This window comes from Zonotrichia leucophrys, chromosome 15, assembly GCF_028769735.1.
Source record: "Zonotrichia leucophrys gambelii isolate GWCS_2022_RI chromosome 15, RI_Zleu_2.0, whole genome shotgun sequence".
Taxonomy (NCBI): domain Eukaryota; kingdom Metazoa; phylum Chordata; class Aves; order Passeriformes; family Passerellidae; genus Zonotrichia; species Zonotrichia leucophrys.
The window spans coordinates 3,166,123-3,193,977 of NC_088185.1; the positions used below are offsets into that span (position 1 = coordinate 3,166,123).

General features: G+C 40.6%; 2 protein-coding genes across 3 annotated transcripts in view; one reads left to right on the plus strand and one right to left on the minus strand.

The window, feature by feature from the left end:
* Positions 1 to 394: 394 nt before the first annotated feature.
* On the minus strand, positions 395 to 14,960 carry RSRC2 (arginine and serine rich coiled-coil 2). 2 transcript variants are annotated; one of them, XM_064726650.1, is made up of 10 exons: positions 14,825 to 14,960; positions 12,197 to 12,353; positions 11,600 to 11,643; positions 8,810 to 9,000; positions 7,733 to 7,876; positions 3,590 to 3,712; positions 3,414 to 3,493; positions 2,627 to 2,859; positions 1,113 to 1,202; positions 395 to 821 (listed from the first exon to the last, which is right to left on the minus strand). In XM_064726650.1, exons 1-10 carry the CDS (start codon positions 14,828 to 14,830, stop codon positions 642 to 644), a joined length of 1,248 nt encoding a protein of 415 aa, XP_064582720.1. In that variant the 5' UTR covers positions 14,831 to 14,960; the 3' UTR covers positions 395 to 641. The 2 variants fall into 2 exon arrangements, with proteins under 2 accessions (XP_064582720.1, XP_064582721.1); XM_064726651.1 differs by lacking the exon at positions 14,825 to 14,960 and adding an exon at positions 10,610 to 10,687 and having other exon boundaries at positions 8,810 to 9,022; positions 12,197 to 12,291.
* Positions 14,961 to 14,996: 36 nt separating this feature from the next.
* The window catches only part of KNTC1 (kinetochore associated 1), a 34,009-nt gene continuing 21,150 nt past the window's right edge, over positions 14,997 to 27,855 (plus strand). The window contains exons 1-27 of the mRNA XM_064726647.1: positions 14,997 to 15,129; positions 16,000 to 16,131; positions 16,255 to 16,375; positions 16,743 to 16,858; positions 17,165 to 17,237; positions 17,817 to 17,894; positions 18,016 to 18,050; positions 18,284 to 18,394; positions 19,277 to 19,370; positions 19,766 to 19,818; positions 20,085 to 20,197; positions 20,554 to 20,608; positions 21,268 to 21,366; positions 21,747 to 21,790; positions 21,893 to 21,958; positions 22,047 to 22,122; positions 22,299 to 22,424; positions 22,518 to 22,607; positions 24,037 to 24,102; positions 24,485 to 24,546; positions 24,926 to 25,037; positions 25,747 to 25,890; positions 26,109 to 26,165; positions 26,246 to 26,347; positions 26,575 to 26,691; positions 27,161 to 27,304; positions 27,572 to 27,670. Coding sequence (XP_064582717.1) covers positions 16,006 to 16,131; positions 16,255 to 16,375; positions 16,743 to 16,858; positions 17,165 to 17,237; positions 17,817 to 17,894; positions 18,016 to 18,050; positions 18,284 to 18,394; positions 19,277 to 19,370; positions 19,766 to 19,818; positions 20,085 to 20,197; positions 20,554 to 20,608; positions 21,268 to 21,366; positions 21,747 to 21,790; positions 21,893 to 21,958; positions 22,047 to 22,122; positions 22,299 to 22,424; positions 22,518 to 22,607; positions 24,037 to 24,102; positions 24,485 to 24,546; positions 24,926 to 25,037; positions 25,747 to 25,890; positions 26,109 to 26,165; positions 26,246 to 26,347; positions 26,575 to 26,691; positions 27,161 to 27,304; positions 27,572 to 27,670 — 2,379 coding nt within the window. The 5' untranslated portion in view covers positions 14,997 to 15,129; positions 16,000 to 16,005. The remainder of the gene's footprint in view (positions 15,130 to 15,999; positions 16,132 to 16,254; positions 16,376 to 16,742; positions 16,859 to 17,164; positions 17,238 to 17,816; positions 17,895 to 18,015; positions 18,051 to 18,283; positions 18,395 to 19,276; positions 19,371 to 19,765; positions 19,819 to 20,084; positions 20,198 to 20,553; positions 20,609 to 21,267; positions 21,367 to 21,746; positions 21,791 to 21,892; positions 21,959 to 22,046; positions 22,123 to 22,298; positions 22,425 to 22,517; positions 22,608 to 24,036; positions 24,103 to 24,484; positions 24,547 to 24,925; positions 25,038 to 25,746; positions 25,891 to 26,108; positions 26,166 to 26,245; positions 26,348 to 26,574; positions 26,692 to 27,160; positions 27,305 to 27,571; positions 27,671 to 27,855) is intronic.

Here is a 27,855-nt window from a genome sequence, read left to right on the forward strand (position 1 = left end):
GGGCAAAAGTATTTGAAACAGGGCATCTGCAGCAAGGCCCCTCACTGCAGTATTTTAGGCAAATCCTACTTCAAAAGAACCAAAGCAAAACCTCCTTCACTTTTCCCTTCTCTTAAATTATTTATGGGAGTTCGGCCCAAAGGACAAATTACTATATGACCTTAGAGAAAAAAAATGTCTTTATTATTAACCAGTTTTTTTGCACTGGATTATGTGCCTATTGGCCCAGACCGCTAAATAACATCTACACAATGTTTCTTTCATGTTTCAAGAATTGAAAATAACTGTACAAGGTTAAAGTACAAAAGTACACAAGACAGTGGACACGAAATATCCATGTATGAGCTCTTCCCATCTGCTGCTTGGTTTGAAAAGTAGAACTTTAACTAAAAAATACTGTCCTCCTCTAGTTCTGTCAAGTTTAATGGAAGTGGGTATAACCTGATTACAACACTAACACCAGTATCACTAATCTGATATTTACAAAAAAAATTGTATTTTTCAATAAATTAAAGTCAATGCAACACCCATGCAAGCTAGAATGCTAGCTTTTTGGTGAACAAGGACCCAACATGTGAACAAGAACCTTCCACAGTCTCAAACTTCAAAACAGCTTTTTTTGTTTGTTTGTTTTTCATTTTTCAAACTGCATCCATTCCTCGCATGGAAGATGTGAACCCCAATCCCATTCCTCTTTGTGTGTGAGTCTGTGATCTGGCCATTTCATACTGTGCATCCAGATTTCTGAACACCTCCTCCTGCTGCTTCAGGGTTTTGTAACTCTCCTCATCCACGGAGCTGCAGCCAGCTTCATCCTCGCTCTGGAAACACAACACAAACATCAGCTCTGGCAGCTGAGGCTCTGAAATTCTTACAAAAGGAACAATTCAAGCATTTGGGTTTTTTGCTGCAACATTCTAGTGCAGATCTTCTCTCTCAAGAAACACACAGGCCTTCACTCAGTTGATTTTTTAATTATATTGAAATACTTAAAAGCTCTTAACTACATCAGGTTAACTTAAAATCTTTACTGGATAAGGTACACTAAAAATAGAAAGTGAAATCATTATCTTGCAATTAATCAACTTAATTACATATTCAGAATTCTTTACCTTAATGCCCATCAGTTTTCTGAATTTAACATTTTGGTCCTTGTTTCCAAAATTGAGTTTTTCCCATATTTCTGCAGACTGTGATTTGTCCTGTTCAGATTTAAAAAATAAAAAGTGTCACATTTTTACATAAGATTCCATTAATAGCACAATAGAGCAATGCAGGAGACAAATCCATTCTGTACCACAGCTGGAAGTAAAAGGTTTCCAAGCCTGACATTCCTCCTGCAGCATCCTCACAGGAGCTCCTTGTGAGGGAAGCTTTTCTAACCATAATGTTCAAAACACAGCAATGTTCCTTCCTTTGGCATTTCCAAAGGTGTGGAAGCTTGGTTGGAATTCAGAATTCTGGTAAAATGAATTTGTTTATTGCAGTTGATCAATATCCAGCACAATTCAGGAAGAAGTGCCCAGAGAGCCCTCAGGGTTCTCCTGCCCTCCCTTTTGTCTCCCAGCATTGCCATGGAAACTGGTTTGTTTGTCACATCTTAGGAACAGTCTGGAAAGGTAAGGGAGCTGCTTGTGTAACTGCTGCAAGATGGAAACAGCCTAACAAACACCTCTTTACCTGACTAACAAAAGACAAAAATACAAATATTATAGTGGACATTTTTTCCACAGTATCAGCAGGTCTAAAACCCAGCAACATTCTGAAAAAGCAACTGCCACAGGTGCCTTTCTTACTTCACTAATTGCAAAGGGATTTGACAGAGCACAAAAGCCTGAAGGCTTATTTGTGTTTATGATTTTTGTTAGGTTAATATTGCATTACTGTGCTCCTGAGATGTTACCAGCAAGGTCAACAGCCTTGCCTTTGAAATTTGCAATTGGAGAGGACACAATGTGAGAAATCTCTACAGTCCCAGAAAAGAGGGGTTACACATTCCAGACCTCAGCAATCCCTCCCCAGTAAAGGGAGACCACCTGGGTTTGATGTTTAGTTACAAGCTGTAGGTAAACTCACAAAAATAACACTATGATCCAACTACACCTCTGAAGCTTTATGACATTCAGGGTTTCCTTGAGTCTTGTGTCACAACCATTTATCACTGAAAAACCAATTATCTTAGTCCTTTCACTCCTAAATCACAGAATATTCTGAGTTGGAAGGGACCCAAAAGGATCAAAGTCCAACTCCTAGTTTTACTTAAGTTTCATTTCAGGCTGATGTTTAAACTTGCTAAGAGAAGAGATATGAAAGCTGGAAGTAACACTCATTAGCATTCTTAAACTGAGTGCAAGATATTCCCAAACAAGTGTTCCCAAACACTTTTCCCAGATTTGCCATAACCAGCAAGCTGAGATGCACAAAGGTGTTTCTATAATTTTTTAATTTAAATGTTATTATCACTCATTTGAGGCAACAGCTAACTGGGGATAATGGCTAACTTGACAACAGCCACTTCCCATGGCCTTCAGATATTCTCCTTCTTCTGTCTGGAACCTGGGCAGCATCTACAAACATCATGAAATGCAGTTAAATGAAGTTAAAAGGTAAGAAAAGCCAACATTACCCCTTCCTTTTTGCCTTGCCAAAGCATCTTCCGCTTCTTCTCTTGCTCAGCAAACTTCATGGGGTTCACTGCTGCAGGGTTGTAATAGCTGGGCACAGCTATGCCAGTCTCTGCCAGTGCCTTGGCCTGGAGTGCTGCCATCTGAGCTGCCATGGCAATCTGGGGGGTCACCTGTGTCCCCGAGGCCAGCAGAGCGGCCACGTTGATGACGGAGCCTCCCGTGGCTGCGGCCGCTGAGCAACAAAGGGAACAAAGGGAGAACTTTGGATTTTGGGGAAAAAACCCAACACAAACAAAAGCCAACCACCAACCTGCCCAGAAACAAACAAAAAAGCCAAACCACCCAAACACTCTTCCCTTCAATAGAAGTTGGAAGTGCACAGGTAACAAGTGAGATGTGATTTTTCAACTAAGAAATGTATCTCCAGGAGTTTTAGTAAACCAGAAACTCCAAGTGAAACTAAAGCACTTTGTGGTTCTAAACACCCCTGAGCAAAGAGCAGCCCAGTGGCCATCATGAAATCACTTAATAGCCAAACACACAACATTTTTCTTGCACACTCAGTAAGCAATAAGAAATCCCAATCGTTTTTGTTGGGGTTTTGTTTCTTATTTTTAGTTTTGTTTTTTTAAAAATATTTTCTAGTTCTTGTTGTTTTTCTTATTAACAATTCCATTAAGACAACCTGTCTATATGTTGGGTAGGACTGCAACACTCCTGTAACATAAGCCCATCTATCTTCCATTCATGCTACTGCTCAGAATTCATCTCATACACAAACACTACCTGCAGCCATTTCCTGTTGCTTCTGTTTTTCAACCATTTCCTTCTCTCTCTGTTCTTGCAATTTCTTTGCTCTTTCCAGCCTAGAGATATACAAAAATAAAAATATTTACACATGAAAAATCAACATCAGGAGCTTATTCATGTCACATATCATGAAAATCACCCCAATTTCTGACCTTCTGGCTAAGGCCTCCTGTGCATCCATGGCTGTGTTTCGGCCCCGGAACGGCGGCGGGCTCGGGCTCCGGCTGTGGCTCCTGCTGAACCTTCGGGGCTTTTCAATTCTCTTCTTTCGCTCTCTGTAACCAAATTTAACACTTGCTAAAACAATGAAGGTACAAATGCAGCTTAATATTTTATGAAGTATTTAATCACAATATTGAAAATTTGGTTGATGATTCATTTGGAGCTCTCAAGAAAAGCTTTCAGACAGTTTATACTGCAAGAGTTGCCTTGTAAGAACACTGAGATGTTCTTACACAGAGGTGAAAGTGAAGATTTCCAGCTATAACAGAATGTGCAATTCTGGGTATTCATTTACCCTCTCATACTCAGTGTTCAGAACAAATAGATGTGCTCTAGAGATTCTAAATCCTAAGGAAAATCATCTAATTTCTGGTCAAAATTGCAAGAGAACTTGAATGAATCAAGCTAGAAGAATGTTTTAAAACCATAAGAGACTCAAAGCACTGTAATTATGTTAATAAGAAGCATTTTGAAGAGGGCCCATTTACGAAGTGGAGTAGCACTTCAGGAAATTACTACAACTCTCCCCTCTGTATCCTCTTCCCTAAATGTGCTTTGAGGGACTCTACTAAGCTGAAATGTGATTTGTCTTGGGTTTCTCTAGGGAAGAGAACTCTGAAGCATGAATTACCTGGAGCCTGAGCATCTGAAAAGAACACAGTTAAAATGTATTTTTAATTAAAATACCAAACATTCAGTTCAACTCTTCTTCACTAACCTTCTCTCCATCTCCTTCCAAGCAGGAGACATTCTTAGGACATCTGTATCTAATCCCACCTAAACAGCAGCTACCCAAAACACATATAAAAAGTGCTGTGAGCAGCAGTTCTGTGGCAGGACCATCAATATCTGCAGTACAGGAGATAAGGGTTTATCCCAGTTTAAGCCTCTGACACTGGTGCTTCAAACCAAGAAGTCACAGACACTGGAAGTGCTCCACAAGGGTTAATTTAAAGGAGATATCACTCCTATCACTCACACTTCTCCCAGATTTGCCATAATCATAAGTTGAGATGCACAAAGGTGTTTCTGTAATTTTTTAACTTAAATGTTATTATTCTCATTCTCATATTACACTCATTTGGGGCAACAGCTATGGGATAATGGCTAACTTGACAACAGCCCCTTTCCATGGCACGCTGATATTCTCTTTCTTCTGTACCAGGGCAGCATCTACAAACATGATGAAATGCAGACTGAAGTTACAAAAGGATCCCTGTTCACATGACAAATCTGGTAGAATACAAAGGAGGCAAGACTTATCTTTTCAGAGAAGATGGCAAGATGCAGATTCAGGCACTGGGCAGTGACAGATCTGCATTCCTGAGATAAGATGTAATGCCTGTTTCAAAGATACCTTCATTTTTGCCGTGCTGACTATGGTTGTTTGGTCTTGTCTTTGGTCTGTGATGCTTTATTGCACTGGTAAATATCAAGGAAATAAATATTTGAGCTTTTGTATTGAAGTATTTCCATTTGAAACAAGCAGCTGTTGTCACCTTTTCCACCTAGCACTTAATCAGAGCCAAACCACTGCAGAACTGCCAGGAGGTTTTATGCACTCACAAACCAAAAGACTGCTTTAAATGCCCATGAGAACAAATCCCCTGAAAATCTGAGCCTGAGATTATGCAAAGAACCATCAAGAGAAGGTCAAGCTCTGCTCTTTACAAATGCTTCTGTCACAGCCTGCTCACTGTAACACAACAAAAACTGCATGTAAGGAATGATGAATTCCCTTCACAGGTGAGTTTTAGCAGGTAGATTTCCACATCACCTTGTTCTGGCTTGTGCAGAGTTTGCCTTAGGGACTGCCCCATAAGTCACTTTCTTTTCCAGACTTCAAGCTCTGAACTTGATGAAGTGTTCTAGCTCCAAATAAAAAACACTTATGTCTCATTTACTTCCATCCTCTAGGATTTGTGAGATACAAATATAACTTAAAACAAAAGGATTCTTGCAGTATGTCCTCCAGCATCCCAAGGCCTGTTTCCAGCTAGAGAAATTCCTAAGCTCTAACTATCCCTTACTTTTTCTTCCCACATCTGATGTTCTGTTTCAGGCAACTTGAATTCCACTGCAAAAGCCAAAATCTATTCTGGGACATGAAGTTTTCATGGAGCCATTACACACAATGTTCAAAGTGACTTTTAAACAGAGAACATCATCTACAATAACTGGAAAAAACAGGGAGCTGAAGCCTTGCACAACATGCTGAATGCAGCTTAAACACCATCCACTGAACACAAGTAACTGCACCAACTGCAGACCCAGCTCTACTCACCCCAGCTCAATGTTTGGTAGCAAGTGCATGTCAAAAACATGACACAAACCAGGGAATTCAACTACTTCTTCAGAAAGGTAAATCTTCTGAACACTTTCACAAGGGATGCTGCAGCATTACACCAGTGTGATGGTTAAGACTCCAATGTTCCACTGTAATGCTGAGTAGTCATAACCAGTCATAGAACAATTAAAAATATTCTGGTGAAAACACTATTGAGAGAACTGGAACAGTCAACACTTTCTAGCAGCTCTGCAGGGACACTGATTTTCATTCAAACTACTTTCAACAAAATATCTGTAGCACTCATTAAGTTTATTTCAGCTTCACCATTGAGAAAATCCTACAGGGCATTAAGAATGCAAAGGTGATACAGAGACTACACCAAAATAGTGAATGCATTATCAGGATTGAAAACCATTAACTTCTACACAGAGATGAAAAAGGCAACTCCAGGATATCCCAGGTGAGGTACAGAAACTCAACTCTGTCAAACAGACCCAGACCAAGCCAGTAAGTGTCTGGATCAAGTGCTTCTAGAATTTAAGGAAGAAATCAAAGCACTCAGGGAGAAAAATGAATGTGATAAATATTCTCAAGCTGCACTTGCAAAGAGGAGCTGGTAATCACTAACACTGAAGAGTACATTCATATCAGAAAAAATCCATCTGAACCAAAATTTATCTTAACACCACACCAATTGCAACTTCACAGAAAAATTCAGTTGACTTTGTGGAGCTGATCAGAATTAGCTTCTGATCTGTGTATCTGCTCTAACAGCCAATGATTCCCAGATAAACTTTCCTTTTATCATATGCACACAAACTGAAGGGATAAATACAGCAGTATGCCAAGGACACTACTATGGTATCAAACACAGGAAAGGGTCACCTGTATCTTATTCTTCACCTCTTCCCACTTAAGTACTATTGCTAACAAGAAGTCACACTATGAAAAGCCAAGAGCTTGAGACACTTCAGCTGCCCAGGAAAAATGTTTCTGTAAGACCAAGCAAAGTGCCCAGTCCTGAACCTGCTCCCAGTACTGATGAGAAAAAGCCAAACACATTTAAGTGCACTGAACAGACGTGACCTGGAGTGCTGTGGTGTGTTCTTAAGTTTGTTAGTTTGCTCCCCCCATTTTCTGTATTAAATGGTTTCTTCCTTTCCCAGGACTTTGTCAGTTAGGTTGCTATAGAAATGAAACTGCTCCTCCCCTGGTTTCTCTTATAAAGTGAAAGTTGTTTCCTCCTTGGGGTCAGTCAATCACCCCTTTTCTCCTCCCAGGTTTCGAGAATTTTCTTTTCTATGGGAGTTATGGTTGGCTGTAGCCCCGGAGCCCCTCCTATGATTTATAACAGTTGGTTACTTTGGTATATCAGTTATGTTTCGTACCTCCAAATATGTATTACTATTGGATAGCCGGGTTTCCCTGCCTTCTTCCCCCCTTTTCCCTTAAAACCCTCTCCTGCCCCCTGTTCGGGGCCATTTGCTGGGTGTTTCCCCTCCTTGTTGGTTCTTCTGTAATAAACCGACAGTTTACCCCCAGCAAGTGGTCGCCTCCTGATTCGTCTCTCACCGCGCTGCTCCGAGCTATCCCCCAGCTCAGCCCAAAGCCAAAACGCCGAGAGGAGCTGCTTTCTGATGCGCAGGGGCCCTGGCCTTCGCCCCTCACCAGACAGCCGGATTCCAGGGCCGTGGTCGCCCCCGCGCACTGGTGAACCCATCCCCTCAGCCCACCACAGAACGTCCAACCAAACATCACCACGTGTATGGAAGGTAACACTTACCTGCTTCTGCTCCTTGTCCTGCTTTTACTTCTGCTCCTGTGTCTGTGTCTAGACCTTGATCTAGAGCGGGATCGGATCCGGCGCTTTCTCTCTCTGCTGCGGGATCGGGATTTTTTCCTATCGCGGCTTCTGCTCCGATGGCGTCTGAAACACACGCCCACAACTCTCACACCCGTTCCCGTGTCCAAATGCAGTTTGTACTTTGGGACTCACACATGGGATCACCACCACAGGGCAAAATGCATCAGGCAGGCTGGGGAGACTGCACACTACACATGGAAATGCTCATGCCCAGAACAGGTTAAGCTGTAGGTCTGAAGGATGAAATGGGAAAGGAACCAAAGCCCACTGCCAGCCACAACGGAGCTGCAGTTTCTGTAAATAACCACACTCATCAGCACTGCTGTTTTTAGTTGTTCATTACAGTGTACACCTCAAAACAAACACAAAGCCAAACTAATCTGATGCAGGAGTCTTAAATCCAAGGCAACACAACCCTGCTCCTCTCCATGGTACTGCAGACCTTTGTGAAGAGGTGCCCAATGGCAGCCTGTGAGTCACCTGCAGTTCCTGAGCCTGTCACGAGCCAAAGCTTGTTCCTGCTACTCTGTCTGCTGCACATCCCTCAGCTACACAGGGAGAAGCTCTGCTGGCAGCAGCCTGCTTGTCCCAGGAATTTTCCTACCCTCAGAACGTGCTGGGTGGGCTACCAGACCAGCAGGATTGGCCAGCAGTCCGTCTGAGGAAGCTCTTGATTTAGGAGGTACAGAGCCATGTCACTGTAAGGTGTATTTGCTTTCCTGTCACTGACAATAAGGTACATTTAATAATCTGTTTAGTATTTTCTATACCAATTTAAGTGTAAAACACATTCCTACAAAAGGTCTTAGTGCAATTTTGTACTTTTATTTCAAAGTAATCTGCAAAAGAACTTATCTACAAATGCACTACCCAGTGAAAACTGAAACATGCAATATGAACTGATGCCTTACACGAGGTCAGGAATGGAACTCTACAATAATTCCAAAGATGGCTTTTGGAAATGCACTCACACAACAATCCCATGCACCAACTCACCTTTCCCGAGACCTGGATCTGGAATGGCTCCTCCCTCTGGATGACTTTCTCTCTTTGCGTTTATGCCTCTCCTCACCATTTTCAGATGAATTTAGGCTATCTCTTCCCTTGTCAGAAGAATGCTCTTTGTCATTGTGATCTTCAGATTTGTGCTTCTTGGAGGACTTCTCTTTGGATTCATGTCTTCTTGCCTGTTTTAAGAAGAAGTTGGTTCTTTCAGGAAAATAGTGCAACAAAGAGAGTTAGTATGGGTATCAGAAGATAAAAATGCTAAGTTGTGATGCAACATTAGTAACCTTAGGAGAGTGACTCAATCATGAGCCACGGCTGCTTTACCTAATGCCACCAACTACCCAAAGCTGTAAATGCACACTATCATTTTCCCCCTTTTCCCTCCTCCCACTGTCTAGAAAAGATTTTTAAGGTATCCATCCAGGTATCTTTACAGTGCTTCCATATGAGACTCACAGCATTGTAACAAAAAATCTGTCATTTCATTACTGCCTCCATTCCAAGCACTTAAGGACCTATCTTAAAGAACCTGATAATTTATGAATATGCATATATATAAACACAGTTGCAGTGATTATTTACTATTTGCCTGAGCTTTCCATGTAGAAAGTTACTAAAATCCACACGTAGTTCCAGACAAACTATTTTGCTTTTAGAACCAAAAAAACCTTCAAGTCATCATTAGGTAATTATTTTCTAGAGCAAAACTTTCTTCAGAAACTTCCAACAGTTTTTACAAAGCAAAGTGATAATTTACATGGCTGACATCCCATTTTTAGTATTTCAAATGAACATGCACCACTCAGACTTCCCACAGTAGTTTTAAATTACAGATTTGCTGCTCCACTATACCGCAATTCCTTCCTGCAGTGCCTCTTAAAAAAAAAAAAAAAAATCCTTTTTATAGCTGCAATGCCAAAAATATTTAGCAAGGTCAGGTCTGATTTTTGCCAGTGCTTTCCTCAGAGACTAAGTCGTGACATCAACACCCTTTCTTAATACATGCAGTGTGTTTTGAAACCTTTCTGGCACAAAAGCATAGCCCACTTGAGTCTTATGTTTAAATAATGCTCTGCTCAAATCACAAACTAAGCACGATACATTCACTTTAGATAAATCCCAATTATTCAGAAGTTGTTTGTTTGGTTTTCTTGCTTATCTAAATATGTTAACTATTCATAAAATCATTTCTTCCATCAGAACTCTCTCTCAAATGAGTCTGGAGAAGATGCTGTAATTGCTTTTTACCCAAGCCTAATTCTTTATTCATATGTATCCATTTCTAAATACACTCGATTATTGTTCATCAAGTAAGCAAGAATATTACATAATTTTCCTGTTTTCACAGTATTTTATTCTTAACTCCTTTAATAATCAGTTCTTACATCTGAGTTTACCTGTACACTAATTTTAAGTATATATTTATTCACGTAGTTGTTCTCACATACTAAGTAGAATTACTGATATTCAGCATTTAGTCTACAGACAGAGCTTAATCTTGCAAAAGAATGACAACAGTACATCTACTGTGGGAGATCATTTCTCATTTGTTCACTCTGCAAAACTTAAAAGCTGCTACATAAATTGTGTAAGATTAGATCCAACAGCCTGGCAAAGCACTGGACAGCATTTTAAACACCTTTTTTTTTAATAATTAAAAAGAGTCTTAGAATTTGTTTTTTAATCACATTTTCCAGACACACACTTAGTAATAACACCACCATTATATCCCATAACGGATTTAAGATATTTTTAAGGGAAATATGAGTTTGAATGACTAATAGTTACCTTATCATGAAGTAGGCTTATAATTTTGCTATCTGAGTCTGCAGCGTCTTCAGTTCAGTCTCTTCGCGCATTAGCACGCTGAGTATGATTTATTATAGAAATGTTATCATGTGAGCTAGACAATAGATTATTCAATTTCACAAAAACTCGCCTAGATTTTTCTTTCCTCCTTTTTTTTTTTTTTTTTTTTTTTAACAGAGCTTCCATTGGAATGGGGGAAGGAGAAGTTCCTGACCCGGGTTTGAGGTTATAAAGTGCCTTATCTGTTCCAGCCTGGTGCCCCACATGGCTTAAGCTTCTTTATGACTATTTTGATGCTCCTGCTTTGCTTGTTTCAGCTCTTCTCTGGTGTGTGAGCCAGTTATTTTTAAGGCATTATTGATGCTGTCTCTTCTCACTCCCCTATATATTCACACACACACTTATTCATTTATTTTAAGAGACAGCCCTCTGAAATTTTTGCTGCTACTGTGGCATTTCCAGCTGACTCAGCTTGTTTGTCAAGCCATGACAGCCTTTACAATTAAAGGATGCAATAAACAGAGCTCAGTCCGATGGCAAATTACTTTTAATACACCTAAGCAGACAGGTATGTATTATTCAAAGTCCTGAACACTGACCAGGAACAAGGCCACCCAAGGCTTTTGGATAATGGAAGCTCTGTAAAAGTGTTCAAGAACACCATTCTACTTCTCCACATGAACTCTCTCTTTTGGATGTTTCCACAAAAATTTAAAAAAAAAGAAAAAAAAAGAAAGAAATTAAGTTACTAGTTTCTGAAAGCATTTTCTATAAAACTATTACCTTGTCAACATGATGGCTGCAATCATGCTTCACTATGAAAGGCTCTCCATATCCATTTTTAAGCTTAAAGTTCTCAATTTCTTGTACTTACCATAAAGTCATTTATATAAGCTTACACATATGTGCATTACTACAAGATACTTTTTAAGATGTACAATTACCTAAACGCTACAAAGGGTTAATTACCTCTTTGCTTCTGCTCCGGCTTCTGTGCTTTCTTCCTTCAGTATCTGCAGAAGAAAACATTTACTGTCATTTACCAAGATAAAGAGGAGATCACCTGGCTATAATCTTTCTAGCTCCTTTCAGTTATTCCACCCCTTGAAGGGATGGATTTATAAAGATTTAAAAGACAAACAGCACTATTTGAGTATCTAGGGCAGAAAGCAAACTCTGGCTGTTAGTCCCAGTGCTTTGCATTTATTTAAGCTCTGACAGTGAAAAACTAACCCACATCACACTGCAATCATGTTCTTCTGCCAAGTAACCTTATTGTTACAACTTTGCAAAAGTGTTCCAGCCTATGCTTATCTAATCAGAATGAAACAAAATGGGACAGTTTCCTGTTTGGTGTGCTCTGACGTGCCCTCCCTCCCTGATCCCCTCAACACTGATAAGACCTTTTCCCTCAACAGTTCCAATATTTAGGATACACCCCAAAAGTTAGGAGATCCATTTTTTCCCCAATTCTAACAAGTTACTAGGGCTAAGTCTGTCTGTTTTCCCAAAACTGTTTCTGAGAGAATTCAGCTGCCCAAGAATCTGCCCCCATCGAGGCCGTACCTGATTTCCGCCTCCTCTCCCTGGAGCGTGAGCGCGATCTCGAGTAGTGATGCTTTGATGTTCTGGGGGAACTGGAGGCATCTGATTGTTCCTTTTTCTTCTCTCTTTCTGGAGAGGACTTTTCTGGGACTACTCCATCTCGTTCTGTATCACTACCCTATAGACAAGGACAGCATTGACAAGAAACAGAACCTTAGGACTGAAAACCAAGGAAAAAAAGAGACATCTAATTTTATTTTTTTTGTTAAGCCAATGTTGTGTTCACCCCATGGTTAGGCAATAGCTTTATAGACTTGTAGTGAACTGTGCAACTTCATACAGATTGATTTGTCAAGATTTTAATAAAGATATAAAGCTGATATAAAGTTCACATTTTATTCTCTCACTACATTAAACTGTACTTTACTTTTCCCATGTACTTCTGAGAGTATCAGTAACACCAAACTCTGAGGCAGAGTTTTCTCTAAATGGTGTCTGGAGGTCAATCACTTTTTAGCATTTCCATGACCAGGATTACTTCAGGTCAGTGCTGTTCCAACAGATCTGAGTGACAAGTCTGGGCATTATTGAGGCACAGCACAAAATCCCAGAGTTCTGAAGCACAGAATGAACTCTGAAGGGAAATGCAGGAAGGGGCATTAGGGTTAGACAGCTCACTCTGGAATGAGGAAACACCTCAACAGCATCTCTGCAAAAAGATTTATTTGTAGGAGACCACACACAGATCACTGACACCTGCTCCAAGATCACATTTTTACCAGATAATGAAAACCAAGATGTTCCCTCCACTCCTTCTAAACCTTGATCTAGGATTAAATCCAAAACCTGATTTTGTGACATCTCTGTGACTCAATGAGTGAGGGGTAAATGAGCACAGGGGGTGCACAGTGCCCTGAAAGGAACAGAGGGAGCAGCACACACAGAGGGTGAATGGGCTCCCAGGAATGATCTCCCAGCTCCACTGCTCCTGCTCTGATCTCCTCTGAACCAGCCATAACCAAACCTCCTGGACAATGTGGGGCTGCAGCAGATGTCACTAAGGACATCATCTGGCCCAGAACTGCTATCAGAGAGACAATTTATATAGCAGAGGACTTGAACTTGCAGCTTCCCACCAGCTGCAATGGTGGAATGGTTTGCCAATGGTTTGCCCTCTCAAACGCTCATTTATATCCATTGCTTTGAAAATAAAGCAGCTACTTTGTCTTAAATCTCCACAGATATTACAAACTGTCACCAATACACTGTGTGCCAACAGCACACTTTCTTCATGACACCCTACAGGTAAATATTTGGATTTATATTTCAGCTACTACTGTTTACATTGTGAAGTTACTTGAGAAGAACGAGAATATCAGCTCTGAGTGTAAATCGGGTGGGATTTCAAACACACTATCCGAGTGAACCTGAGCCCACTGCCACGATTTCCAAGGCTACCAATGCCATTATTTACACAGTGCTGCTCCTTAGTGCCCTTGGGCTCTGCACCTCCGGGAAATCAGCGCTACAGAAAACAAACACAGCAATTAAAAACCTGACAGAATTCACTGAGATTATTCTCAGCTCTCAGACTGGCACCAGGCTCAGTGTTACCCTGAATAAGTCCCTCACCTACACTTCAGAGGAACCTCTAAATGCAGTAGTAGCATCTTAAAGTGCAAAAACAAAGTAATAATAATTAAAGTCCTTTGACAGAAAAATGTACCTTCCTCTTAACAGTGTAAGTTATATAACAAAAAAATTAAAAATCGTTATATAAGAATTAATTTTCTCCAGAAGTTTAAAGTCCCCCTGGCTCTGTTTCACCACTTATCAAACTTTCAAAACAAGAACTTTAATTACCAGATTAGACACCGCAAAATGCTTAAAGTGAGCTTTAAAAAGTTTGCTCACTTTCCAGCCCTGCTTGTTTGTTGTTTTTTTTTGGTTTTGGGGATTTTTTTGCACTCAAAACTATTTAACAACTTTTGAAAAAATTGACCACTTTAGGTTAACTCTTCGGTAACTCTTACTGATTCCTCAACACAATTAGAGGCGAAATATCTTTGTACACCACCAGATCACAAAATTTTTTCAGAGAAAATAAAACCACTCTTAAACGCTGCCTGAACATGAAGCATAGTGGTAACTACAGCAGAGGCGTTTCCCATCGATATTAGCCATAAAAAGCAGGACAGGAGCGAATTAATTGAATGCAAAAAAGCCTGTGACCAAACACAAAGAAAAAGAGCAGAGAAAAGTAGAGAAAGGAAAATTCAGCATGGTCCAGACACCGGGTCGCTCCCCTCACAGGGAAGCTTGGCCCCACAGTCCCCACGAGAAACGCCAGTACAACCACAGCACTGCTCCCCACAGCCATGGATCCACCAGGGCTCAGTCCCAGCGAGTCTTCTCCTCTCCCCAAGCCCCGAGGAACGAAGCAGAAACTTCTGGAGCCGGGGATGGAAGCGCCGGGAGCAGCGCGGCCGCCCCTCCCCGAGCCCATCATGGCGCCGCAGCCCAAGGCGCGGCGGGCGCCATTTTGTGCCTCCGCGCACACGGCTCCCGACCGGGCCCTCTCCGGCTCTGCCCCCCACAGCCCCTTCCCCGCCACCCTGGCCCCAAAACCCGGCAGCGACCGCCGCTCACCGCCATGATCGAGCGCCCGGACCGCCGCCCCTCAGCAACGTCCTCGCAGGGCTCGACCTCGCTCGGCTGCGCGGCCACAGCGATCGCGCGGCCCCGCCCGCCCTCAGCGCGGCTGCCCGGATGTGGCGCTGGGGGGAGCGCGGGGGAGCGCGGGGCGTTATGGGCCGGGAAGGCGCCTTCGCCTTCGAGGAGGTTTGGCCGCAGCCGCGACCCGTTGAGCCTGTCCCGGCTCCCGCCAAATTGAAACCGGGGAGAGGACGAGGGGGCGCGGTCAGGGGAGCCCCGAGGGGACGGGAGTGTCAGCGGTGAGGAGATCGGGGCACCTGAGGGGACAGGAGTGTCACCGGTGAGGGGATCGGGGGACCTGAGGGGACGGGAGTGTCACCGGTGAGGGGATCGGGGTGCCTGAGGGGACAGGAGTATCACCGGTGAGGGGATCGGGGTACCTGAGGGGACGGGAGTGTCACCAGTGAGGGGATCGGGGGCACGGGAGTGTCACCGGTGAGGGGAGCGGGGTGCCTGAGGGGACAGGAGTATCACCGGTGAGGGGATCGGGGTACCTGAGGGGACGGGAGTGTCACCGGTGAGGGGATCGGGGGCACGGGAGTGTCAGTGGTGAGGGGATCGGGGTACCTGAGGGGACGGGAGTGTCACCGGTGAGGGGATCGGGGGCACGGGAGTGTCAGTGGTGAGGGGATCGGGGTACCTGAGGGGACGGGAGTGCCACCGGTGAGGGGTCCCTCTGGAAATACCGATGTCACCGGTCACAGTGAGGGATCGGGGTCCCCGTGGGCAGGGCTTTGTCACCCCTGTCAGGGGCAGGGGTTCCCGGAGGGCAGAGGATGGAGGTCCCTGGGAGCTGGGGTTTGTCACCCAGAGAGGATGAGGGTCCCTGAGGAAAGGGAATGTGTCCCTGAGGGCAGGGACACTCACAGCATGGTGGGGAGCACTGGCAGTGAATTCAGTTGGTGAAATCTCCCCAAGCTGCCTTCAGCCAGGCCGGGATCCACACTGTTCACTTGGCTTTAAACAAACTCCTTATCCTCACGAGTCTTCTTGTACACAGTGCCTCCAGACAGTAATAGTACTAATAAATACTAATGAAAATAATAAAACCTGTAGCTACAGGTTAGAGCTGTCTGCTCTACAAGGTGTTCCTGCAATGTTTATCCCAGGCAGAGATGTGGAACGAGATCGAGCTCCTGCTGAACGAGGACACCGGGCAGCTCCTGGTGGGGCTGGGCCAGGAGTGTGGCACTGCCCTGTACCAGGTGGATTCTCTGCTGCAAATCACATCTTCAGAGAAGGTACAGCCCATCAAAGCCATGCTTTTGTCTTTATTAATGTGTCTTTTTTGTTTAATAATTACCTGGGCTCCTCTGCCATGTTTTCTGGAGAGTTCCTGTGTGAAAGAACCTTTCCCTTGCCAGGTCTCTGTGAACCCCCAGCTCCATGCATGCAGCTCCAGGGATGGCAGCATTGTTGCTGTGGACAGATCTGTGGTACTTCTGGACAGCACTGGGCTCTCTCTTCTCATGGACATCCATTTTGGTGAGTTCTTTCCTTTGGAATTCCACTTGGCAAGTGAAAACTGGCTTTTAAAATACCTTGGTTTGTACAGGAAAACATAGCAAGTGTCTGATTAGTCTGTAAAGGGAAGCATTATAGCAAGTACCTAAGTAATAAAAAGTGATTTTGGCTTCTGAAGACAATTATTTCAGTACAATTTCATTAGAAGCCTTTCTAAGTTCTCACTGGATACCAAAACCACTCCCTGTAGGCCTCTTCCTATATTTCATTTAGTCAGAATAACTTGTTTTGAAGAAATCTGGGACACTGTGTTGTCCAATTCTTGTGTTAATATTTATTCATAAAACCCAGATCTTGATATCTGACATTTTGCCATGAACCTTTTCAGACTCTAACGTGGATGTTGTGGGTATGTGCCATGCCAAGCAATTCCTTGTGGTGGGTGAGAGAAGTGGCAGTTTACATCTCATCCACATCCCATCCAAACAAACCTTGCTAACAAAGGTACAGTCACTTTCCTATTTAATTTTGCTCTGAACATTTTGTTCTCAGACTTTCTTGAGGGTTTTAAAATCATTTTTCCAAATACCAAAATATAAACATCCTTGCCTTTTTGACCACATATTCTAACTAAACAGCTGAAATGGGCACTTCTGTTCCCATGAGTGATGAATAAGGAAAATCTATTTAGGAATGGCATGCAGAAACAAGAAACTTCATTAAAAAAGTTTAAAGTTTGAATTGATGATCAATATTTCAATATTTTTAGTGAAATAGAGAAGAATAGTCTTTATGCTGTTTCTATTTTAGATTTTGGCTGAACAATCTACAAGTGAAAAGACTTACTTAAATCTCTTTTTTGTTAAAGATAATGCAGATGCAGGTAAGAACTGAATGATTATTTTCTCCCCCTTTGTCTGAATTTTTGTGATTTTGTTCCCCTTTAATAGCTCTCAGGGAAAGAGATTACAAAATAAGTAACACAGAAAATAAAGAAAAATTAGTTTTATGTGCACAATGCAAAGCAAAGTTGTAGAAGTTTCTTTATCTCATCAATTATTTTACAAATGCCATAGGGAACAAATATTCAGAATTCAATACCTTTTTCTTTTGAGACTGTGCTAAGCATATGAAAATGCTTAAAAAAGGAAGAATTCCTTCTGTCTTCTGTCAGAGTTCAGTGGCTCTGTTCTATAAGCTCCCAGCCCTGTTCTGTCACAATATATTATATTATATTATATTATATTATATTATATTATATTATATTATATTATATTATATTATATTATATTATAGTTCTGCTCCTAGCTGGAAATGACAAAATTCTTGTTTAAAATAGCCTAATCTATTGGTCAGATGTTTTTTTTGGGGTCAGTTATTTCACTGTCCTGTTTACAAGCAAGTCTTCCCTTTACTTGCTCTTGAATACTTCAGTTTGAAATATTTCTGTGGGGTTTTTTAGGTGTTTATCACATGTTCATTCTCACAAGCAATGGATGCTTCTGCATTATGTGTGTCCCTCTTGGAAAAACACAGGAAGGTAGGATGAGCTACAGACCCCTTGGGATTCCATTGGAACAGGGAAACCTGTATTCAAAAACTTCCTTTGTGCCTTTTTGAAAAGTTTATTTAACGCTGATTTTATTTTTTTTCTTATTTAGCAATGGAGAAGATGGATTTGACTACAGCAAAGCAAGTAAGAAACACCTGCAAAACTGGTCAAATTGTTAAAAGTGCAGGGTTTGTCACCAAAGTTTGCTCTGTAAATTCCATTGAGTATTTACCAGTCCATCATTCCCCCTCACACACAGCTCTGATTGTTACTTTTTCTGTACACTTAGAAATGAGCAGAGATTTTTATCCACTGGTTCTATAAACAAATCTTTTTTCTTTCCCCTTTGTGGCCATCCCTGCTCTGCCACCCACAAGTTACAAGGACAGATAAAGACAACTTTCATTGCCACAGGAGAGCACCACAGCCTGGGCTGTCAGGACTTTGTCATCAGCAGCTCAGGCAACAAAATCCATCTGATCATTGGGGTAAGCACTAAAATTATGATCAGAACAATTTTCATGTGATCAGTGATGGCTTTTTTGGATTTGCAACAAAATTTGTCTCCAAAAATTTGCCTCTCTTTTTCAAGCAGCTCTTCAGCTTTTTGCACTCTACTTTTCATTTCCTTCACTGTCAATTTAAAGGTTGCCACTTGTGCAGCCTGTCCATGGTTTTTCTCATAAAGAAATAACTGCTGTCATTTCCAAAATGACTTTGTTGTGATGGATGAGGGGAAAATATTTTCACCCTGAGTTTCTGAGCTTAGAAATCACTGGTTCCTGGTCTGTCCAGGCTGGATTGTTTATAGATCCTATCCTTGAGCTCACAGACAAAACCAAAGCTGGCAAGACTCTTCCAATCAGCTTCTCATTCAACAAGGCCTGCTAAAATAACCAGGTCTAATTCAACAAAGCTTTTAAGCATTAATTAAATACAGTAACTAATAAAGAAATTAAAATATAGACTTGCTTTGAAATGTAATTTGCAAACTTGCAAACAAGTTCTCTGAGTTGATTTTCTGAAGCCTGTTGAATTCAATGGGATTTTCCTCAGTAGGCCCAGAGTAATTTCATCCAGCTTTTATGTTCTATGAGAAAGAAAAGTGGATATTTTGAAATACTGTTTTTCAAAGGGCCAAAAACTGCTGAGTGTAACAATCACTGTAACAAAGGCTGGTCTTGAAAGGAGAAGGGGAAAAATGTTAAATTAAAAATAAAGAAATCAATGTTTTTTTCCGAACATCAGTAGAGGACTAAAGTTAAATTTAGTTTTGCAGCTTTCCAAGTTCAAGATCAATGGCAGAAGGAGACATGTCAGTGGTCAAACATCTCCTGTCTAACCCCATTTTACTTTTCCTCTCCTTACAGGGTAAAGGTGATTTTGTGCTCTCCAAATGGGAGGTGGATCCCACCAATGCCTTGGTCTCTGCTCAAAGTTTTGCTGATTCAGGTCTGATCCAAGGTAAAGAAAGTTTTATCTTTTTATAGACAAGTGTAGATTTCATATTGAATTGCAGAATGTACTAATTTTTGGTTATTTCATTGTTTTTAATAATTTAATTTCATTAAATTTCATTTTCATTGATTCAGTTAATTTCATTGTTTTTAATAAATTCACATGTACCCAACAGAACAATTTTGTAAAGGTACAGCCAAAATTTGGGCTTCAAAATTGCAGTTTAACTTAGTTATAAAAATCACAATTCACTTTAAGCTAAACATTACACAGTCCTAGGAAGTTCCATGAGGTTAAACCACGAGGTTTCCAATACTTGGTTATGTGTTTGAATATGTTTTTGCTTCTGATACAGATCTCAAGAAAAATAATGAATTTATATGAGTATTCATAATTTTTAGGTGCTGCAAAACTTCAAGTCCTTGACAATCAGCTGTTTGTTTTGGATACAGAGGTATGGGTAATGATTTGCTTTAATCTTCACTTTACAATGTTCTTGAACCAGCTTGTAAACATATTTTTTAAGGTTTAAAGTGAAATTTCTGTAAAATGAAGGTGCTTATATTTATTTATATCAAGAGCATCTTGATCTTCCTGTGTTTCTTTTTAATTCTACTCCTATTCATTATTTAAGCCAAGAAATGTAATATTTTGCTCAAAAACTGTCTTCTAGGAGGAAAATACAAACCCATGTCTGATTTTTTTTTTTTTTTAATCTAGAACATCTTAAGCACATGGGATATTTATTCTCTCACTCTAATTTGGGATTGGCCTTTAATACATATTGAAGAATTTCTTCTCACTACTGAGTCAGATTCCTCCCAAGTCACATGGTAAGTGAAGAGTTACAGCACCAACCTTGAGAAGTGAGAAGTTGTCTGGTGCTGTGATTTTTATGAAATATCTCATTATTTTGGCCCAGATGCTGGTGCAAAACAGCTTGTCCTTGTTAGAAATTCCTTTTCTTAAAAAATAAGATTAAACAGAATGTGTGAAAAAGTGTAACAATTGTTCTGAAGTGGGAGAAAGTGCTAGAAACTATTCAGCTATATATTCAAATATAAAGGGATTTCTAAATGCATTTGTTGTCATGGAATGCAAAATTTTCTGAAACATGGAAACAAAAATATTTCAATTTTAACCTCAGATTCCTACAGCAAATTTTGCTTTCTTTTATCTCATTCATTAGGCAAGGGCTTGCCAATGTGAAACTGATTGTCATGACAATGCCAGATGCCAAACAGGTAAAATCTCCTATTCTGTGTTCTGCTCCTTAATTGTTTGCAATTGCTCACAGGAAAAATAAAGGGGGAGAGGGATGGAGGTGGCAGAATATTTGGGGCACAGAGGATTCTGGGGAGCTGAAATCCACACTGAAATGTGGCCATTTACATCTCAGGGTGTAGCAAGTGAGGGCTCTTGGGATTCCTGTGGGGGTGCCCAGGCCAAGCTGGCCCTGGTTGGGGTTTTTATGGAGGGTTTGGGGTTTATTTGTTTGGTTTATTAAGGTGGGCAGACAAGGAAGAGCAGCAAAATGTGTGTGTTGTTATCTTACATCCCCACCCAGATTTCTTTAGAACAACCTCTGCTGCCTTCAGCATCTACCCCCAGCTACAGTCAGTGCAGGCAACTGAAATAAAATACCAGGATGAACATTATGCAATTCTAAAAATTAGATTAAACCTGTTGAGTTATACATAATAGGCCTAGAGAAAGAGAGAGGGGGAGGCAACCTCTGAACCTTCATTAAATTTCCTCAAACTGAAGACCTGCATTTCATAAAAAGTCCTACTGTATTTCCATAAGGATTCAGAAATGGTTCTGCAAATATCACTCTCTCACCAGTGTAAGAGAAAAAAAGCAATTCTGACTTCTTTGTTTTCTCCCTTTTGTTTTTTAATAGATGAGAAGCCTGATGGTTTTTGCATTGCCCACTATGCAGCAGCTCTATTCTCTGGAAGTGTCTCCTGTTTCTTCCCTTGTTCAAAGTGGGATTTGCACTGTAGGTTTGGATGATTTTGTTTTTGTTCTTTGAAGCAATGTAGTTGTCTTAATATGTGTAAATATTAAAGAGGGTAGTGAGTTATTCTTGTTAGGTTAGAAGCAATTTCTGCTATAAACTATGCAGGAACCATACAAAGAAAGGTTAAGTGATGTCCCCAAAGGACAGAGAAAAATATCCTTTTATGAAGCAAACTGAACAATTTCAATTTAGTCTGAGGTCTCGTGCACTATTCAATAGCACTGCCAGTGGTTCCTGCTGCTGTTACAGCTAAAAAGTGAGGGAAGTTTTTTTAAGTCCTCTTAGCATAGGAAAATGCTCTGGATTTATTTGGAATTCAGTTCATTTCACCTGATGGTTTCTGTCATTGCTCACTACAGGATACAATACACTTCTTGGAAGGAATTCATGAAAAGCATCAGATGTAAGATAATATTTTGTTTGTAACTAGCTCATTATTGTATAAAAGTAGCAAATTACTTCCACACAGAGTTGATAAATTCACAGAATTCCCTCTCATCCTCAGGCCCTCTGAAGACCCAGTTTCTATCGTTGTGATGAGAAGTTTAACTGAAGCCTTGCCAGAAAATAGGTACTGGTTTCTGTGAAAAACCATTGTAGTATTATCAATTTTTTAATCTGGACTTACATTGAAGTGGTTTATTTTATTTCCTCCCCAGACTAAGTCGTTTACTGCACAAACACAAATTCACTGAAGCAGAGAATTTTGCTATTCAGTTTGGACTGGATGTTGAGGTGAGTTGTTCATTCATGAGAAACACATTAGAGATTAATGAGTATAACTGAAATTATGAGAAGGTCTTTGCTCTATAGTCCAATAGAAAGCATTAAAAATATTACAGATATTACCAAGGCAGTAGGATGTTACCTTTTAAAACAGCTCACCATATTTGTATTATCTTTTTAAACAGCTTGTATACAAAGTAAAGGCCAACACTATTTTAGAGAAACTGGCTTCAGCTTCTCTCGGGAGTTATGGCCAGGAAGCCTTGCTGGATCTTGGCAATGAAGCCAAAGAAAATTTGCAAAAAATTCAGGTTTGTTTGTGTTTCTACCCTCTCTCCCTACTAAAACAATCCAAATTATAAAGGATCTTGGAATTAATTTCAGCTGTTTCCTTATGCCAACAGGACAGCCAGTTTGTTGTGAATTACTGCATCAATGCTCCGTGGCCACTGTATGAAACCACACGAGAAATGCTGAATTATGCTAAAGTCAGGGTAAGGGCTTTATTTGTTTCTATTTCTTCTACTTTTCAACTTCTATTCCACCCTTCTGTACAACATGAGAGGGGCACAAAGCAGTTACAGTCATTCCAAAAGGCAAAAGTAAAGCCATTATAAATCCTGTGTAACCAAACAAATCCTTTGTAACCAGCCATGAAGAAGCAGCAAGTCTTGTTCCAATCTCGTTCTTGGTATTGCCCAAGGACAAGAAAGAGCTCACAGATTTATTTTTTGTATCACAAAGCAGGGTTTAGTTTTGAGCAGCAGTTTTTTAAAGTACCTTTAAAATATCAATTTTCAAACTAAAGCTCAAAGTAGGTCACCTTTTTTGAATTAGGTCAGATATATTCTAAATACTGAATTTTTTTAAGAAAAAAAAAGAATTTTTGGAGGGAAAAATGGGGGAAAATTGCTGGAAAATGGGAATCAAATGGGGGGAAAATTGGGGAGAAAAAGGGAAAAATTGGGGAAAAATAGGAATAAAATAAGAGGAAAATTGGAATAAAATTGGGAGGAAAATGGGAATAAAAATTGGGAAAAAATAGGGGAGAATTGGGGAAAAATAGGAATAAAATGGGAGAAAAAGGGGAAAAATTCCCTTATATGGACTTTTCCCCACCCACAATTCACTTATTTGGGTGTACCCACGCCCACATTTCCTTATTTGAGCTTAGCCCTGCCCACATTTCCTTATTTGGGATTTAGCCCTGCCCACATTTCCTTATTTGGTTTTAGCCCTGCCCACATTTCCTTATTTGGTCTTAGCCCTGCCCACATTTCCTTATTTGGGCTTAGCCCTGCCCACATTTCCTTATTTGGGATTTAGCCCTGCCCACATTTCCTTATTTGGTCTTAGCCCTGCCCACATTTCCTTATTTGAGCTTAGCCCTGCCCACATTTCCTTATTTGGGATTTAGCCCTGCCCACATTTCCTTATTTAGTCTTAGCCCTGCCCACATTTCCTTATTTGGGATTGATCCCTGCCCACATTTCCTTATTTGGTCTTAGCCCTGCCCACATTTCCTTATTTGGGATTTAGCCATGCCCACATTTCCTTATTTGGTTTTATCCCTGCCCACATTTCCTTATTTGGGTGCAGCCCTGCCCACATTTCCTTATTTGGTCTTAGCCCTGCCCACATTTCCTTATTTGGTCTTAGCCCTGCCCACATTTCCTTATTTGTATTTAGCCCTGCCCACACTTCCTTGTTTGGACTTAGCCACGCCTACATTTCCTTATTTGGGATTTAGCCACACCCACATTTCCTTATTTGGGATTTAGCCCAATTGAATTAGATCCAATCTAACACTGTAAAATCTCAATTCCCAGGAGTCCTGACCTGTTGCTCATGTCTTTGTGCACTCACAGTCCTGCCTGGCCTGCTCTGAGTTGTCAGCCAACCCCTTTCATGTCCTTTTTTCAGATTTTGAAGAAAGAGAACAGAACCAATGCTCCACCATCTGATGGGGCTCCAGTATCCATAGCTGAGGTGAGGACAAATTTTTTGGATCTACAGTATCATATAAACAATTGTACTGTAGAGTTGTACAAACTGTAAATCCAAATTACTACTGTAAACTACTGCTGAATTTTAAAAAATCTACACAAAATGATATTTTATAGTATGAAAGAGAACCACAGTTATGACAGATTCAGAAATAAGCCATTTCTTCAGTCATAGAAAGGTGACTGAAGATGCTCCATGGATTGAAGGCAGAACCTTTCTTAAAGTACTTTTTGGAGTTTCATTTTGGTTTTTGTTTAGTTCTGTTGTAAATTGGCCTCATCTGCCTCCAAGGAGAATCAGTGCTCCAATCATGTCATGTAATATGTTCAGCCAGACATTAACCTTAAATCTCCTCTGCATTCAGGTGTTGAGAGCTCAGGCAAGACTTACAACATTCTGTGAAGCTTTTGGACTGGAGAAATTCAGGTTGGTTTGTGTTTAAGATTTAAAATAAATTTAATTGTGATTGTTTAGACTGTACCACTGAAATTAAGGTTATTTTTTAATATGAGTTCATTAAACTTCAAGCTCTTAAGTTTCCCATCCTGTGCTCTGGAGATGGGAGAATGCAGAGGTTGAGTCATCCTATGTATTGAAAACATAAATTATCTATTGCACATCCACTTAAATAGTTGGGGTTTTTAATTCAAGATGTGTGGGAGGGATTGTGATTTTAAACAAACACAAAGCACCTCTCCTGTTGTTTCTTACAACATCAAGCATGAAGTAGAAAGGTTTTGAAGTTCTCTCCCCAATTTCTCTGTAAATGACATTTAACAAAGCTTCTCTTCCCCCTCACTTTTAGTGGCGTTGCTTGGACAGAGTTCCTGAACAATGAGGACATGTTCAAGATTATTGTTTTCCAGCTGGAGGAAGGGAATTTGCCTTGTGCACAGTACCTCTGGCTTAGGCATCAGGTGAGGTGGCACAGAATCCCTGGAATTTATGGAGGGGGTTAAATCTCTTCTATTTTCCAGCCTGATTTCCCTGGTGCTGTTACAGCTCCTCAGAAAGCAAAGGTGCATGGCAGCCTCTCATCCATTCCCACAGTGATTACCTGCTCACCTGGATGCTTAGCAGGCTGAATTTCTTATTGATTTAGGAACAAACTGGTATTTCTGGTGTCAGAATTCATATTTCTAAGTCACAGCAATTTGATTTATCCTGCAGTGCTTGGAATCTTCCACTCCCTTTCTTGCAAGCACAGCTCTGAGATTTAAGTGGATGTTTTCTGCCTACCTTAAAATCCTTTAAAAATAATCACAGACTCCTCACTCTGAATGACACATTTAAGGTAGTGTGTGTGTGCTGTTATTTTATTTTTTAGTGCAGGACCTTCAGTTCCATGTCTGTTGTTTTCTCACTAAGACAGAGCTGTAGAATGAGTGTGAAAGTAACAGAACAGTGTCATTTGTAAAGAAATTCCTTCAATTAGGTCTTTTTTTAACAGCACCAAACTCTAGTTTTACTGAACACAGCCTAATTTAATTTCTGCCTATGACTACTGAGATTTTCTCTTTGTTTTTGTGAAATTTACTGGCTCTTCCTATTAGTGAAACAGCTTTACAGAGTAGCAGATGAACATTTCCCCCATGGATCTGTAATTGTTCTGGTTTCATATCTTAGGCTGATTTTGAAAGCAGCTTTGATGAGAAAATGCTGAAGGATTTGCTCAACGCCATCCATTTCACTGCTCCTTTGAAGGAACTTTGTGTGTGGCTTAAAAATTTTGTGATCCCCTTCTCAAGAAGGGCTGTGCCAGATGGACAGGTGAGTGACTTAAGAACTGTAAAAATTGTCATTTTCTCACACTAAGATGATTTTACTCTCAATCCTCCAGACTTCTGAATGTCAGGAACGTGTTCCTCTGTCTTTCAAATGGATTCTTTTCCCTAGCATTTATATTTGAATTTATTTCTTTAGAAAGAAGCTTCTAATGGCAAATTTGATAGATAGCATAACTCTATTATAATTGTATTTTTTTCCAGAAAATATTAGCAAAATGGCTGGAACAAGCTGCTCGAAACCTTGAATTAACTGACAAGGTAAAACACTGCAGAAACCTGGCATATCCTGTATTTCTAGATGTATCATATGGTTTGCTGATATCAATTCTTTTGGACAGGCAAACTGGCCTGAAAATGGACTCCAAGTGGCTGAGATTTTTTTTACAAGTAAAAATCAAGGTGAACTGGGAGTGACAGCTTTTGGCAAGTGGACTCCTTTGGTAAGAAACGTAACAAATACAAGAATTTGCTACTGAGAAACCTCAAACAGATGCTGTGGGCTGGAGCTGGAGTGGATGATCATTAGATCACTGGTGGGTTTGGGGAAGCCAGACTCAATTCCATGACAGGAAAGAATTCCAATTTTCATCTTTTTAAAGATTTAAAGCAGATGGCAGCCTCTCAATGGCCGTGTCTCCTAACATTTCACTTCTCAACACTGTTTCAGAGGTGTGGTGACTGTGAAGAGATACAGAGGTTAAAGAAGCTGGTAAATGATTTACAAGAGTTGAGAAATCTGTACAGAAAATACAACTGCAGGCTGGCATTCTGTGATTTTGAAAAGGTAACATTGAAAAAGTGCTTTTCAGGTTGTTCTGAAAAGGAGAAGAATCTTATAACCTGTAATTTAAAATCAGACAAAAGAAATCCTGATGGGTGTTGGTTCAATTTCCAGCCATAAGCTGCTGAGACTATTTGAGAAGTTGTGCTAGAAATTTTCTTTCAATTCAGGTTATAAATACAACCTAAGGCACTGAGAGGCTGTGGCTCAGACTCTGTGGTTTGCAGGTTATTGCAGATCACCCACTGTGGAACAAGGACTGGCAACAGAGAGACTGAAAGCACAACTGAACAAGAAAAGCTTTGTGGATGAAAGGGGTTATTTGAGCTAGAAAAGGATTCTTTAAAGATTCTAAAGAGGGAAATCTTTATTTCAGTGGCCTCTGGATGTTGGATTATGTACCAGAGATGAAAATGGCCTTGCACTGACATTTGTGATGTTCTAACTTGGCCTTTTCCTGCTTGCTGCCCAGGAAAATGCAACCACTATTGTGTTTCGCATGCTCGATAAAATTTTGGCACCAGAGCTTGTCCCATCAATTTTGGAGAAGTTTATAAAACCCTACCTGTGTGAACACAACCTGCAGAAAGATGAGCTTCTTCTACAGTATGTCAAGGTATCCCTATTTTTTTTTCCTTTTGAAGAAAGCTATTTCAACATCAGAAAGCAGAAACCAAGTCTGATGAATGTTTGAATTTACAACTGAATTTTAGGCCCAGCTTTTAGATTAATCCTATTGCTGTCAATGAACTTAACGATAGTTACTATTTCAGTTATGAAACAATCCCTTAATGCCCAGAAAACCTCACACTTTTGCTCATATTATGAGATACTCCTATCTTTTCTGATTCCAAGTGTTCTGATCACCTTTATGAAAACACAGGATTTGCTGGAGCGCTGTCGGACACGATCCAGTTCAGTGTTTGAGACTGCCTGGGAGGCCAAGGCTGTGGCTGTCATTGGCTGCATCTCTGACACTGAGGTGAGTATGTTTCATGAAAGGCATCAAGGCACTCCAGCACACCAGTTCACAGCAAAATATGATTTTTACACAATGCTCTGAGTAGATTTTTAATGAGTGAGAAAATGGTACGTTATGATGTTATCTACTTATTCTATTTTAGCCATCTCCCCTGGGATATTTTTTGAGGATATAATTGTAGTTGT

Bases quoted from the DNA above. Each gene is read 5' to 3' on its own strand.
- RSRC2 (XM_064726650.1), bottom strand. The intron at 7,877-8,809 runs GTGAGTTGGTGC...CGTGTGTTTCAG, and splicing joins AGATCCAGGTCTCGGGAAAG to ACGCCATCGGAGCAGAAGCC. The intron at 1,203-2,626 runs GTAATGTTGGCT...AAATCTGAACAG, and splicing joins GGCAAGGCAAAAAGGAAGGG to GACAAATCACAGTCTGCAGA.